At 41.6% G+C, this 15,914-nt stretch overlaps 1 protein-coding gene across 1 annotated transcript; it reads right to left on the reverse strand.

The window, feature by feature from the left end:
• Window positions 1-274: 274 nt before the first annotated feature.
• Window positions 275-6,409, reverse strand: LOC124158241 (protein PAF1 homolog). The gene is made up of 4 exons (XM_046533431.1): window positions 6,296-6,409; window positions 4,662-5,076; window positions 3,645-3,675; window positions 275-452 (listed from the first exon to the last, which is right to left on the reverse strand). The coding sequence occupies exons 1-4, from the start codon at window positions 6,407-6,409 to the stop codon at window positions 275-277; spliced, it is 738 nt and encodes a 245-aa protein (XP_046389387.1).
• Window positions 6,410-15,914: the final 9,505 nt, after the last annotated feature.

The raw sequence follows: 15,914 nt of genomic DNA on the forward strand, positions 1-15,914 counted from the left end.
CAGACTCTTATCTGGCTCCTTTGCTCCCGCCCTCATCCAAGCACTCTTTCGTCCCTCATAATGGGAGGAGACTTCTTCCTCAATTTCGAAGACAGAGCTCTTCTCGCCGCCTTGAGAAAGGTCGCTTCAAGACCGAATGAAAATGTGAGGTTTTTTATGCGTGCGCGAGTCTTTTTTTGAGCGTCATCTATGTTTAGAGAGGCTTTAGACTGCGGCTTAACTTCTTCCTGTCTATATATATCTAAACACCGGTGTAAATCGGTCGTCGTATGCTCTAGAAAATGTGGGGGCTATTGCCTTCAACCTCACGACTCGAGACGACTCCAGGGAGGCACTGCTGCCATCTGACGGTAAAACGGCCGTCTCTGGCTTCATTGCGCTCCAATTTGGCAACATTAGGTAACATCCTCCTCCGCACCTGCTCGTCATCATTCACAGCGATACGGGACAATCTCAGAGATACAACAGAGGTACAAAGACACATGATCAATGACTCATACGAAGGGTGGAATAATTACACCTTCCCTTGATTGAGGCGTGAAATTTGATATTGCCACCGAGCTACGTAAATGGAAAAACGGGGATGATTTCTTCGCCGCATTTACTCTCTAATTTTATATTTGGGAATCCATGTTGGAATGTTTTGATTTCCAATTTACAAATCGGAAGCGTACGCATGTGACGGATTCAGAGCAAAAGATTATTGATATATTTTGGAAATAATTGTTCATTAATTCTTCTATTTTGAAAACGTAATGACTTTTATTATCGTAATTCATGGAAAATAGGAATAATATGCTATTCAGGAGAGCTTTGCATGTAATGGTACTCTAGCGACAGAATATATTTATTTACTTTCTGCACGAAAGGTATTACTGATGCCACTTTTGACAAGTAGCCAAACTACTAGTAGCTCATGAAGGTGGTCAATGCATGGCGTCGGTAGTTTTTCTCCGACAGCTTGGGAATAGAAAGCATTGCATGCATTTCCATCATATCAATGACAATATCTGCATACATTCTATAAAAATGATGAAATAATAGTTTAGAGATCGTTAATTTTATGAGGTACTCATGTAATCGGTATTTAATTCTGTTATTTCTGTGGTGAAAACTTGAAGGAATTCCTTCACCAGCCCTGACAGCGATTTCTTTAAATCTCATCTATGCTTGTAAAACGACGGCTCAATAAAGTTCTCTTTATTTTCGGAAATAGAAAAAAGTCACACGAAGACGTTTCTGGCGAATAGGGAGGCTGCAGTGTTGATTTTTGGCCAAAAATTCACGAACGAGCTATGAAGAGTGAGCAGAAAATCTCCTCGCTTATAAAAACACGTCTAAATTTCGCGGCTGCCACAGACGAAATAAACAATGAATACAGCTGCTAACCTTATCATTCTTCGGGGCATATACGCCAATATGATAAAATAATTGACAGTCGGACTCTCCATACTCGCGACTTCTCTCAAAAAACTTATTTTATTAAAAACTAATTTTCAACAAATATTTAAATTTCACGTCACCACTGCTTTTGACACATTTTTTTATTATCTCCAGACGAGATATTTAATTCAGTAACATGTTATAGTCGCGCGAGACGAAGGCTGAAACATCTTTGGTTAAAATACGCTATCTTGACTTTACATTCGGGTGGCTGCACTTAAAGATCCGCATCTTTACATTGATTATTTTGCTCAACTTGCGTAAGTATCAGAAAAATTTTGATCAAAGGTAAAATATACAAGTTGTTTGGAAAACAACTCTAATATTCCTTGTATCTTAATAAACACGATAAAAAGAAATTTTTCGATTGTCATCGGGCTACTCTTGAGTTTGATTAATAACTTCCTGTAGGGCACTTTATAAAATACTTTTTGAAATCAAGGAAAATCGCGTTAGGAGTCGACCCTCAAATTTGGAAAAATAAATTTCTCCGGCCCATTACGAAATGCTCAAATCCCTTTGAACCGAGCGACTATCGGCCCGAAGGAATAATATGCTCAATAGCTAAGATGCAAGATGTTTCTATCAAATTAATAATCACATTGCTGTACACAAACTACTAGATCATATACCTAGGTACTCAGGTTTTAGACCTGTATATAGCTCTTAAACTGTACTACTCGGTCTGACAGAGGATGTACGTCAAGCAATAGATCGTAAACATCTTACAATTCTCGTCTTTTTTGGCTTCTCAAAAGCTTATGATTCTGTAAGTCACGCGCTCTTATTGCAGAAGCTGTTATGTGCTGTCTAAAACCTTATCGTTATCAAATGGTTGAATTCGTACCTTGATGGGCGAACACAAGCAACTCTTGGGGAAAATCTCAAACTGGTTGAATGAAGAGTCGGGGAAGGTGCAAGGTTCTGTTCCATTACTGTTTTCCATGTAGTCACATAAACTATCTCCGAACGTCCCTTGAAAACTGTTAATATCAACTACATGCTGACGATTTTCAGGTGCAATAGCATGCTGCTGTGACGAATCTAACAAATACTATTAAGATGCCTGCGAAATAATATCAATAGTGACTTCGAACAAATATGTAGGTGGGTGGAGATAAATGGCTTATGTAATATAGACGAGGATCATAGTCGCAGACTTAATGTAGCAATAATTGCTTCAGTGCGATTCATTAGCGACCTTAAAAGTTGAAAGCACATAAATGAGGCATGTATACATCTCAAAGCACGTGAAAGACGAGTCTATTTCACTCTGATAACGGCAAATTAAAATTCTTAAGTCTGGATGTACGCCTTATTTGTCCAAGAAATTTGCCTTTAAAAGAATTGTACATCAACTTTCTACAAGAACTATTTTCCCGATCTCTTGGTCCAACATCACCGTACAGAGATGTATCATAGATCGTTCGTTGTGTCTACTTCCTGAAGATGAATTTCACTTCCCGATGATGTTAACACATGTCAGTCCAACCCAAGTTTTGAAAGAAAAGTTTCCGATTTGATAAATTCCAACATGTTGAATTGATGAGAGAAATTTCTTGCTCCATCTTTTGGATAATAATTTATTATGTGATATTGTGTACGTACAAATCCTCATTCACTCCATGTAAACATTTATCAAGACCTTCGAGTTGTATTTCTTGATTGCGTTTTATTTATTTTTTGAATGTGTTAATATATTTTTTGGTTGTTCATTTATCAATTTCTAAATGAGTCCACGGCAATAAATGTTGGCGTGTTGAGAGGGAGTCCCCTGCAAGAGGGAAGTGGCATTCCACGACTCCGTGTGATTCATTTCTTAGAGTGTTCTTTTACTCCTGGGAGGTGATGATGCACGCAGCCCTACTCCGTGCACACGCGACAACGCTCTGCTCTTCGCTCCGTTGCAAGTCACGCCTCTTCGCCGTGGCTGACAGGCCGGCCGTCGTCCACGGAAGCGCCCCGGAGGTACTGACCGGCAGCTCTCTCTTCTTATTTGCTCCGTCATCTCCGCTCGTTTGACCTCACGCGAATATTCTCTTCATTCACTCATTCCCTCGTGATCCCTCCCCGACTGACAACACCTCAATGTCCGCGCCTTTCTCGCCGTGCTTTGTTTGGTCCATTGGTTCGAAAACGGGACAGCTACATCTTTCAGAGGAATGAGTATTTTTAGGAGCAAAACAGAGCTCTTGCCACACCTGTTTAACTCGGCATCACCTGGTCCTGCGACTGCACATTATCGCAAGCAGCACAGTCAATATACACATAAACCCATTAAGTATTCAAACACAAAATCCCTTAATGAGACTGAAATTACAATCGAAGACGTGTTGTCTGACTTGATGCATTCGGGAAAAAGGTATTGAGGTACATTGTATTAGAATAGCACATCCCATTTAAGCCGGACTGACACTTATCACCTCACTTTTTCCACCGATTTTCATGAGCCAAATCATTTTTGGACGTTAATATTCCTGACAGAGTCTGCGGCCCTTAGAAAGGGAGATGTCATGTCAACTTTATACACCACTGTGACTGGAATTCAAGATGATGAAAAAAATACGACAATTTCAAAAGATGCATCGCCTTGTAAACATTATCCCTCCAAAGCTACCCTACTAACTGGACTGGTTTTTATGCAAGATCTCTGTCCCAAAATCCTCCACTGTGCAAAGACGTAAGCTTTCACTGGAGCTGCACAGCATAGGCAATTGAAGCAACGCATATCGACAGTTCCATCGAATCGTCCTTGACTAGCTCATAGAGATGGTCGACTTTAATGACGGAACACGAGAAAAAGGGTTCGGTGGGCGCACAGGCGGAAGTGAAGGGAACGTGCTAGAAAGAGAAAGATGAGTGGGAAGGAAAAGTATTTCATTGTCGTGATTCCCTCAGCGCGACAATTCCCACGAGCCACGCCTTATCACGAAGGAAGGGAAAGAGGAAGGCCACGAACGGTTGGCCGAAGGAAGCAGCTACTGGAATCAAATCGGTAAAACGGCCTTTATTCTATACCGCAATAATCATGACTCGATGTAAGGCGCCAAACCCTATTACCCGACCAACCGCGAGGAGCCCCTTTTGACCACGAATCCATGCCGACCCCAGCGCCACACCGAGGAAGGACGGCACTTGACCAAAACAAAAGAAGCAATTCTCGTGGAATTGGCGCCTATGATTAGCGAAACGCAGAAAATATTCTAATATGGACATACCTTGCAGCTGGTGGATGGTGGCCTGGTACTCGGCCAACTTCTCGTCCACGTATTCCTGCGATTGGCTGGCGATGATGTCGGCCGTGGACTGTCGGCTGCGACGGTGGCGCCGCCCCTCCTCGTCCTCGTACTCATCGTAGTCGTCGTACTCGGCCGCGTATCCGCCATCGCTGTCGTATCGGAAGCCCCGGCCGGCCCTGGAAGAGCTCCCGCCCCTGGACGCCATCTCCTCCTCGTAGTCGGAGGAGAAGCCTCGCGCGGACATGGGCCTGGGCTCCAGCGGCACCACCGGGTGCTCCTGCAGGTGCATGGGGGAGCCCGCAGTGGGCGGAGGAGGAAGCACCATGCCCGGAGGAGCGGCGTAAAAGTACTCGGGCGACGGGCACTGAACCAACCGAGGCCCTCCAGAGGGACTCTGCCGATTAAAAGAAAGAGAGCAATTGCTTGCATGCATACACTACCATCGTCGGGACAGAAAAATCAGCGATTATATCTACATCTCCAAACACGGAAATTCATCGATGAAAAAAGGTAAATCAAAAAAATCAAGAAGTTAAGCCAGTCCCTGTTTCCCGTTTCACGACTGCCTTAAAAAAATTATCTAGCATCATTACGCTTTGTGCAATATGGGTTATCAGTTTTGCGAAGAAATGCGCGCCGAAAAAATGAAGTAATGGATTAATACTACAGCTGCGCGTTTGAATAATATCGTTGGAGAAAGGGGCTCTACAAATCACATGATTGCGCTAGTGAGGTGAGTGCCGAAGTGAAAGAAAATATTCCACGCAACTGACGCTTCCATTCGGTTTCTGAATTACTCCCAAGTGGTCAAGTGACACGAGCCCTTTGGTGTAGTTAACATGCGATGGAGGTGGAATGCCGCCAACGAGTTGGAGCTAACTTACTGAGGGTGCTGTTACACTGACATTTGCTTTTATGGCGTCGGGCTCGCGAACCCATTCTGTGCAACGCGCACTTTTATCCTGATGTTTCAAAAAAGTCTGCCTCCACCAAATTGAACGCATCTACTTACTCTCGCAGAGCGATTTCATAGAATTGCAGAACATGGATTACGTTTTCAATCGGAACTGGCAGATGACTCAGCCTCTTCAAAAAACTGATGACAGATTGACGATGAGTAATTTAATAGAAGAACTAGGAACACAAACAGCTGAGGACTTGATGAATCAATCGACAATGTTAATATAAATAAAAGCGTTCACGGTGGCGGAGCAGCAAAAAAAAGCTGAGGTCATTGAACCCCAAAACTGTCTTCTTGTGATGGGAGACGGAAATCGTTAGCAAATTAAAAGCTTATAAATAAATCTGACGAGCATTCTAATCCCATTCGCAACCTAAATACTTATTTTGCAGTACCAAAAGAAATTTTCGGTCGCAACAAATCGAATGTAAATAAACTCTATCGTCAGAAGCAGCCAATCCAACCCATCGAATGTCACGTGATCACTTCCACTGCCGGTGCAATCATGGCCACATACCCATGAACCCAGAATCTCCCTTTTTCAGGCGTACAGCTCTTGAAATGGAATCAGCACGAAACAACATTCCGCAATCGGCTTTTCTTTCCACTCGTTTGCTTGCTAGAGGGATTGCACATTCGTGATAGCACTCACCTGTGGCGACATCCTGAATGGCCTCGGTCCGGGCGGTGGGGTCCCGGAGGGCCACCGCGGCCTGGGGCAGGGGATGTACGGTGGGGGCAGGGGCGAATAGGGGCGGTAGGGCATGAGGGGGGGCGGGGAGGGGGCGATGAAGGGCGAGGGGGGGCGGAAGAGGGGCATCGGCGAGGGCCCCCGCCACCCGGGGGGCCCCGAGGGTGACTGCGGAGGGCCTCGGTGGTGGGGCGGTGGGCCCCCATGCGGAGAAGACATCGCGCTGTTGCCCTCTATCTACACATGGCCCACCCAACCTGAAATGCACGCAAGCAAAGGAAAGAAAAATACATTAGAGAAGACAATAAATTCAAACTAAAGTGCCAACGATTAAGTTCGTTAAATATACATTTTTTTCAATTTACTGCTGTTGTAAACTAACAAACTTTGGCCCCCCGACATGTGGCTCCATTGCCTAAAACGCTTGAGCGTAACAATTGGGTACTTAGTTCATTCGGAGCCCATACTTCATTTCATGGAAAGAATATGGCAGATATGGAAGGGAAGCATTAAGTATAAGGATAAGAAATCTTCCTCGTTGAGCCTCTTATACTCTTGAGTCTTATACTTTTGAAATAAATAAAATGCGAAATTCGGCGTAGAATTTTCATGATTTGGTGACATCAATCGATCGTTCTTCTTAGATCGTTCAAAGAAAACGGCGGATTGAGGGAATGAATCCTTCGCAAGAGTGTATGTGACATATAACCACCCAATCGAGGTGTCGCTATCAATTTATCTTCGAAAGATTTATGGTCGCGGATTTTTCGCCGTGATTAACACAAGGGGAGTAGGCGACGCGACGGGTCGATCGTGTGGGTCTCTTTATTTTTATTTACCTTCAATTCTCCGGAAAAAAAACCACATTAATGGACTTGGCATCAGGGGATTCTAACTGTCAACGACGATGGACTATTAATAACAAACATGTCCTGAATAATTGCCCAGACGGGACTCGAACCCACGACCTTCGGTTTCGCAGGCGAGGACTTTTAACCACTTTCACCGAGGCCTGTAAAACTCTAATAGTTACTGTTGGTGTGTTAGTGTGTGCAATTTCAACGTTTATTTCCTTGAGCTACAGTATGCATTGCTGTTTGTTGATGTATAATATCAGAGTGAGTGTGTGAATCTTAAAAGCGTAGAACACATGTTCTCTTAAGGTTGAAGTAATTAATCAATTTCCATTCGGCCTGAAAATCACCCCACGACAACAGGTTATGGGTCCAGTTCTTCATCGGAAAAATAAAATCGTTGTTAAATCTGATTATAAAATTTTTAAGGAATGCGATGAAGTTTCCGAAAGTGTGGATGACGAAAGATGTACAATTCCGCTCTTTGAAGGGAAGGAATATGGTGTTTGGAAGTGCCATATGGAGACTTACATGGATGACAAAGTAATGCTGGAACATGTGAGAGTGTGTCATTTGAGAAGCGGGTAGAATTTTATGAAATCCAAAGAGGAAATAGTACCGAAACTTGGGCAAGTAAAAACACCGCGGCAGAGGAATTGAATAAAATAGGCAAAAAGTGTTAACGGTATATTTTCAGAGCAGAGAAATGGCTCGTAGACCCCTTGAGAGAGTTGATAGTGATGTATGTGGACCTATATCACCTACTGCTTCCAAATGGGGTAAAATAGGTTATTGCTGGCTTTGATAGATGATTTCTCTTATTTTACTGTAGTGTTTGGTTTAAAAAGAAAAAGTTAAGTAATAAATTATTTAATAATTTATGAGGCGATAGCAACTAGCATATTTTCGACTCAGATAAGTCAGTTTAGATGTGACAATGGAGCAGAGTATGTAAGAACTTTGTCCAGGAGAATTGAATTCAGTTTGAGTTAAGCGTTCCACACAAACCTAAACATAATGGAGTAGCAGAGAGGATGAATAGAACTACTTTAGATTAATTCAGGTGTATGCTGTTGGGGTCCAGTTTGAGAAAAACTTTTTGGGTGAAGCTGCAATGACTGCAGCTTATTTAATTGACAGGAGTCCAACTAAAGCATTCGATTGCGGCAAGGTACCAGCCGAGTTGTGGACGGTTTCCATCCACATGTAAGTGAGGTGAGAGTATTTGGATGTGTGGCATTTGGGCATAAGAACAAATTGGGATTAAAAAGCAAATTTGATGAGAGAGGAAAGAAATGTTTTTGCTTGGTTTTTGTCCTAATGGCTATAGATTGTGGAGCTTATCCGATAGAAAAGTAATCTCTGCTTGCGATGTTGTCTTTGATTAAAGCAAGCAATTTTCAGGCGTATTCTGGGATGACGATGTATGGAAGGATTCACAGGAGACTTCAAAGGAAGAAAATAAGCAAGGCGATGAATTTGAAATGGTAGATCTGGATGATTCTGAGAGTGCGGTTGGTAGATCTGGGATTAAGGAGGAGTATCCGAGTCAGAGAATTCAACTTCAAGCCTAGATAAGTATTCCCTTGATGAGTCAATGGCTTTGCATTGAAAACTTTGTTTTCTTTATGGTGTCCCTGAGTACTTTAATGAGCTAGAGGAGAGATGGGATTAAGGGATATGGCTGTAAGCTGTGGATGATGAAATTCAGTCATTATTAGAAAATCACACATGGGAACTGATTAAATTACATGAGGAAAAGAGAGTGCTGATGAAAAAGAGGTTTTTTGCCATAAAGGAAGATAGTAAGATGTGCATTGAGAGGTACAAGGCAAGACTTATTGTTAGGGGATGTTCACAAAGGAAAGTTTTAGATTATTCCGAGACATATGCCCCAGAAGCCAAAATTATCAGTTATGAGGATCCTCTCGTATGTATCTAATTATGGGCAATATTTTGTACTCATAAACTTGTTGTTGAGAATGCTTTTCTGCATCGTGCGCTGAAAGATGATATGTTTCTTCCATAGGGAATAAAGTTAGGAGAAGGCTTGGTGTGCCAATTGAAAAAGGCATTATTTGTGATGTCTCCATGCTCCTGGGTTTCACCGCGTGGATTTTCTTTGACAGTTTCTCCGGTATTCCAACCGGCGTCTTCAGGTCTGGAGAATACCGGAGAAACTGTTGTCGCAAAGAAAATCCACGCGGTGAAACCCAGAAGCATGGAGACATCATCTAGAGAACGCCGCGGAAAACTACGCATCAGGCATTATTTGGTTTAAAGCAGGCACCTTGGGAGAGGAATGTTAAATTTGATGTTTTTTTGTAAAATCACTTGTTTTTGCTCAGTGTCAACCTAACAGATGCTTGTATCGGGAAAGATAATACCCAGAGAAGAGGGGAACTTGGAATTCGTGGTCACATGACAGGATTTAAGTGTAAAGGAACAAAGCAGGTATGATGATGGTACACATATATAACTGCAAACAATGGAAGAAACGGTTTCTGTATGCCGCGCGCGTGATCAGTTTGTACCCCAGTCCACAGCATTGACAGTTATGTGTGTTCGTGCGTGCGTAGACCATAAACGTCGTGTGAACGCATATCCCAGAATAATATTTGCACCGCAAGGATTAATACTTAAGTGTAGAATCCTTTGAATTATGCTTTACCTTCAATCGTGTCAAGAGGGTTGCCTACCTCGCAGGATGTCCGACCGCAGAAGTTGTATGACGCGACGAAACAAACAGTAATGAGGAAGCGACGCAAAGGACTCGTCGGAACAGTGGTGGATACAGATGGGGGGCGCAGGAGGCGCCCCCTTCCCACCCTCCATTAACACCCGTATTGACAAACATTGCAGAACCACAATTGTAACTTTTTCATATCATAAGATGCCATTGTCTTGAATATGTTTATAATCACTTTAATTAAAAATTTCTGTAACTCTGCATGTGACTTGATTATGTTTTATTACGATAAAAGTAAAGGTAACTCAAGATATCATTTGCGCCCCCCCCCCTCGAGTTTTCCCTGTATCCGTTGCTGCGACCGACACAACCAGAAGTAGCAGTAAAGGGGCATTGGAAGCATGAGATCCACCTACGTAGGTACCTACTTAGGCGGCAATCCTTAAAGGAACTGCGTTATTGAAATGTTTAGCGAGATATTTAGAAAGTGCAAGCTTTGGAGACGCCAGGGTTCACACGGTCACTTGAAAAAAAATTCTTCACCCGTGTTAAAGGCAAATTGAATAAAAATAATTACCCAGCGAACTTCGCTAAACCTTATGTAACAACCCGGGTTACGATATCAGGGGTACCTTTCAGGTAGAGACGATGGGTGTATTGCAAGTATGTGAACAAATAATTTATTAACAACCACTGCTCACATCACTTTTCATGTATGCACCGGATTCAGTCATATTTCCTTTGATCTTCCTTATTCTTCAACGACCGTAAACATCTAATACATAAACCCAATCCATCCTAAACATGACTAAGTATATTTTGAAAAATAACGTATGTGTTCCGCCTTCTCCCTTTACAAACAAATGGTTGTAGAAAATTAGACATCGACACATTTTGCCGTGCTTCTGATGTCAGTACCTTCTTTGATACTCAAGCTCGTAGAAAAAGTAATGGAATAACAACTAATATTACAAAGAATCTAAGGACTTCTGCAAAGTTATGGTGACCCATAAAATTTCAGTTTGTACAAGAAAATGTAGATTAAATCAGGGAAGAAGTCCACAAGAAATCGGAGTAAATTTGTGGGCAAATAATTTGAAAAAATAAATTCGCGTTGCTTTGTACCCATAGCAGATGACAAAGCCTGCGCAACGCACAGATTAGCAGTAAGTACCAATCACTGCAATACTAGAGTATTTATGCTAAACCTCGGCATATTTATCTTTGCCTATCTCATTCCTTTATTGCTTTTGATTTTATTGCTACCTGCATTTCATCGATTTGTTAACTTCGTATATTCCTTCGTACCCTTTCTGAGTTTTTGATTTCTAAAACTCCATCTCTCCTGATGCATTTGCAAAACCAAGCTACCTCATTGAAATCAGTTGAAGACAGCCCTAAACACAAGTTCTTCGGGATTCTTCGATAAGCAAATCCATTGCCCGCTGCTTCCCGGCCTGTCTTGTTCGTGCTCTCACGTTGTGATGGAATTTTAATGACTCGCTTCAATAAAACGTTATTTTGGCTGTATTTCATGCGGAGGTGTAAGTGTTTTACGGTAACCTAATTAAAGGCTGGACAGAAACATGGCAGGCAATTCTTATTCTCGCCCCTTTCGACAGACCACGGGGTAAAAATCACAATCTGCCACTGAATAGACCCATCTGAGTCAATATAGAATGCGGTGCTATTCAGAGGCATTTGTGGCGCCCATCTTGACCTGCTACAGGGAGCGTTTAACCAGTCAATAGCCCGAGGCCCTAGGAAGACGCCTTGCACGAGTTGATCTATTTCAGAGCATCAATGCAGGACGGCGCCAGCAAAGCCTCAGGAGCAGCGGGAGGTGATCACGCCAAGGCAAAAGAAGGTTTCTAGGATAAGGAGAGGTAAACTTGGATGGCTGGAGGCGCATGGAAAGGCCTTGAGACATTCGTTTTTACGTTCAACATGTTATTCTAGCGAATTCGTATCATGCTCAAGGGTCTTGAAATGATTGAGAAACCTGCTTGGATGCCGACACGGGTTTGAAGTGAAAGTATTCCTCACTGACATCATCATGGCTTAATTTTCTACGAGTTAGTATCAATGAACTGCAGGGTAACACTTCAATAAATCGTATCAACAGATCGTTATTTAAGAGATTCCCTTCATTTATGGCAAAACGCAGAATATTGAAAACCATGTAATTAATAAAATGAAGACACAAAACAACTCCTGTTCGCCTTCAATTTTCCCACCGGAAAATAAAAGCCTCGCAACTATCTGTTTTAGGTGAAGAGGATATGGCAGACACGCGCGGAGCCAATCAATGAGGGGCACTGGTGATGGAGGATGGGTCATCAACGACTGCGGGCTGTCTCTGTTCAGCTCTCGCTTCTCGAGGAACCTGATTTAGTAATAAGAGTCGCGGCTTAAAAAATTTCACAGCTCTAATTTTAACGGACGCTCATCAAGTATTCGTGCACCCATGAACTGGTGAGGAGGGACAAAACTAGGAAATCTCTGAAATCGAATGGATATCGAAAATCGGTTAAAATTATGATTGCAATTAAAATAGCAAAATTAATCAATCTCCTCTCTTTAACCACATAATGGGTTTATTGCGACTACTTACAATAATTTTGGCCATGGTTTTTGTGAGTATGTATAGTGAGTAAATTGTAGTTTTCAAAGGTCACCTCACCAAGTGGGTCTATTTCAAAGATATAACCTAGCTTTCAAAAGACATCGCGTCATAGTTCATTCCAGGAGGATGTTTTAATTTTCTTTTCTAATTCTTCACTTTAATTCTTCCACACACTTCCTTCTTTAATTGTCAATTCTTCAACAAGAAGCAGCTGATCTGATCAATACTTCGACATGCATTCACGCAAAATAAGCAGTATTTACTATTTAGCTCTCCAAACACAACTACTTATGTCCCTATCAAACGGTTAAAATTATGAACGGAATTCTAAATACCAGCTTTATTTTTTTACTACATAGAAATTCATAGTTGCAGCTTCTATGGTGATAGATACCTTTTATTTCAATAATTCATATAACCTTTCAAAAACCAAAAAGACAAACACACATAATACCGATTACTAGTCTGCACTAGTTACATAATTTAATGTAGCATTACGGCGGTCGTCTGATGTATGCTCAGCTTTTTCTGAGTGGATCAGAGAAGAAGGAAGATAGGAATTGATGTATACAATCTAAATTGTGATGCATGGATGGCTATGATGAAAAGGCGGAAGGATTTTGAGAGGGGCTAGCCGATCTTCTTCTCCCTTTAAGTGCTTAGCAAATATTTATTCGGACTCCGTCTCCGCCGCTAAGAATGGATAGCGCACAAAAAAAGAATCGCTCACGGCAAAGCTATCGCTGATGTATTTCCTGATTCGTTCTCTCGCCACCTATAATTTTTTTGATATTTCGATATTACCCATGCTCAAATGACCGCGTTGCCTCCGAAAATTCGTATGAATTACCGGAAACATCAATCACATCTGAAAGCATTAGCATTTCAACCAGTTTGTTCTTCCATTATGAATCGTCTCACATGGCCAAAATTAATCAAAATGCTCCATCGATTGAACATTTTGATTATACGTAAAATTGAGCGTGGAATTTTATTGGAACGTTTGATTCCAAAAATGCACGCTCTTACCTGCGCTTGCTTCACAAAAATACACTCATACTTGATGTGAACATAACATTCTTTCCCAACTTTCCTACCAATTTTTTTCCTCTAATTAGCGAAAAGGGGCGAAGATTGGAAGAAAATACTATATATTCACTCCATTGGTTCCTCATTCACATCTGTTTTCTCAAGAACACCATGTTCGCATCAACATATGTCCATAAGAGCAGGAAGTTTATCTCTCCTGTGAATTTAATGGTGATAAAATTTGGTGGCAATATTTTCTTTGGAGTCCAATTGTAAGAGATAAATAGCTGCGAAACTCATTCAGTCCTTGGCTTATCTGAGATAAATGTACCAACACAAAAACACCGCTTCTGCCACGTTTCAAAAGTTTGATCACTCGGTCTTTCAATCATTTCATCTGCCTTATGGGTACTTTTAAACCATACGGAAATACCTAACGAATGAATTCTCTTTTAAAAATTCAACCAAGCTTAAATCGAGTTTGATTCAGTTTATCAGAGTGCAAACTATCAACACGACGGAACAACTATCGAAGAATTGCAATCATCAGATCGTCATTCGATCTACCAGTAGGTACCATCGTCTTCTCACCACCCTAAGAAATAATTTATAAACGTTACGAAGAGAATGCGTGGAGTATTGTTTAGAATTAATTGACAATAAAGTGCAGTGGCGGCCGTTTTATGCGAGTGAACAAATAAACGCATAAAAATAGGCGAAAAATCGCTACCTAATTAAAGATTTATATTCGGTCTTTGATCATATAAAACGGATACAAGGGAATATATTTCAAACGAAACGAAAAGAGTAACCGAATTCTGGGCAAGAATTTATAGGTTAAACTCGCAGTAAATATCAACCATAAATACATATCTTGTATCCTTACGAAAAATATTAGGGCGTGTGCTATCTCATCAAGACGGAAGTGGATGCAATTGAGTACAGCCGCATCTCCTAGCAGTGAATCCTGTGGGAAAAACATCGCGTTTGTTGCGTAAATAAACATATGTGAAAATAATATTTTGGCTTCTCTGACGTAAATGTTTTCATTGTAATCTCCTAAAAGTAAAGTAAAAATATCAAAACGTAAATATCAAAGTTGGTAATATCGACAGTGGTTGCCTCAAGTCGCTAAATGTGGTTAAAAGTAGAGAAGTTTGGAGCAAATTAATTGATGGCGCAAAAGAAGTCAATTCAGAGTTTAGAAGAATCGGTTTTGTAAAAGAGCTCGTCTAAATTTTATATCGTGCGATAAAAACGTGTTGAAAGCATAAGTCTCGATCCCTAGACGTTATATCGAATGTCAACTGCTTCCGTATGTGCTTGCTTCTCTTTTGAATTTTTTCTCACGGCCTACGTATCCCGCGGGAGATAAGGTTTACGGTATCCATCTTATGATTAACGTCCTGCTGCACCCAGGCCATCAGTCCACAGAATTTTCTGCTACGCATAATTTCTTAAAATGTACAGTGAGACATGTTGAATCTGTCGACATTGCGTGAGGCCGTCCGAAAGGCTCGCCCCATCGATGCGGGGGATGCGTGCGCCGCCGCTGCGAACCCGCACCCATCTGTCAAATGGGGCAACAATGCCCTCAGGGTGAAGGGGAGAGGCGCAGATTACTATTTGCATTCCAGCAGCATCGCCAAGGAATAAAATGTTTTCTACATTTCTCTTTCTCTCCATTTCCGCATGAATTTCCCTCGTGTTTTGTACTTTCTCCACAGTAAGCGATCAAGCAGGAGCACTACACACGTTATCGACCGTAGGATGCAGGCCATGTTTGTGTCATAATTCTCCTCACTGGTACTTAATATGGTACATTTCTAACCTGCCGCGTGACCGGTGGTGATATTCATAATAATTTACATGGGAAAAATACGCCCGCGTTGCCGAAAAATAAAACAAGGAACGTTGATAGCGGGCTACGCAGTGGCCTGAAATTCAAAGGTTTGAGGTTTGATTCCCGATTCTGAGAATTTCTTCAAATCGCAATCAATGATATATTGTGTACTGTCACGAGAGGTACTCTAAAGGCATAAACAACTAACTATATTGAAAACCAAACACTTATTTTTTATGAAGAACTTATCAGGTTCCAATGCAATACATTATAGCATGGATTAGATTTTCACGCGGTACTTTAATGATCTCCACGCGTATATTTTTAATTGCATCATTATACAAACTTCAACCTCCAATATTCGAGATGGCCTTTCCCATTGAATTATAAAGACGTTCTTCTGGGAAAGAGAAGAAATGTCATTTTCATTTTCAGACTATGCCAATTCGTTTATCTCCCCATCTTCCGGGTTTTCTCCGCGTTGGTCGTCAGAGGTTGACGAAAGTTACTCCGGGATTAAATCAGGTGTCTTTAGGTCG

The sequence above is a fragment of the Ischnura elegans genome, chromosome 4, assembly GCF_921293095.1.
Source record: "Ischnura elegans chromosome 4, ioIscEleg1.1, whole genome shotgun sequence".
Taxonomy (NCBI): domain Eukaryota; kingdom Metazoa; phylum Arthropoda; class Insecta; order Odonata; family Coenagrionidae; genus Ischnura; species Ischnura elegans.

Excerpts from the sequence above, each read along its gene's own strand:
- LOC124158241 (XM_046533431.1), bottom strand. The coding sequence starts at position 6,409 with ATGCCCTACCGCCCCTATTCGCCCCTGCCCCCACCGTACATCCCCTGC. Across the intron at positions 5,077-6,295 it reads CATTCAGGATGTCGCCACAG|AGTCCCTCTGGAGGGCCTCG; the intron begins GTGAGTGCTATC and ends TTTAATCGGCAG. Across the intron at positions 453-3,644 it reads GGTGATGCCGAGTTAAACAG|ATTGTCCCGTATCGCTGTGA; the intron begins GTGTGGCAAGAG and ends TGTATCTCTGAG.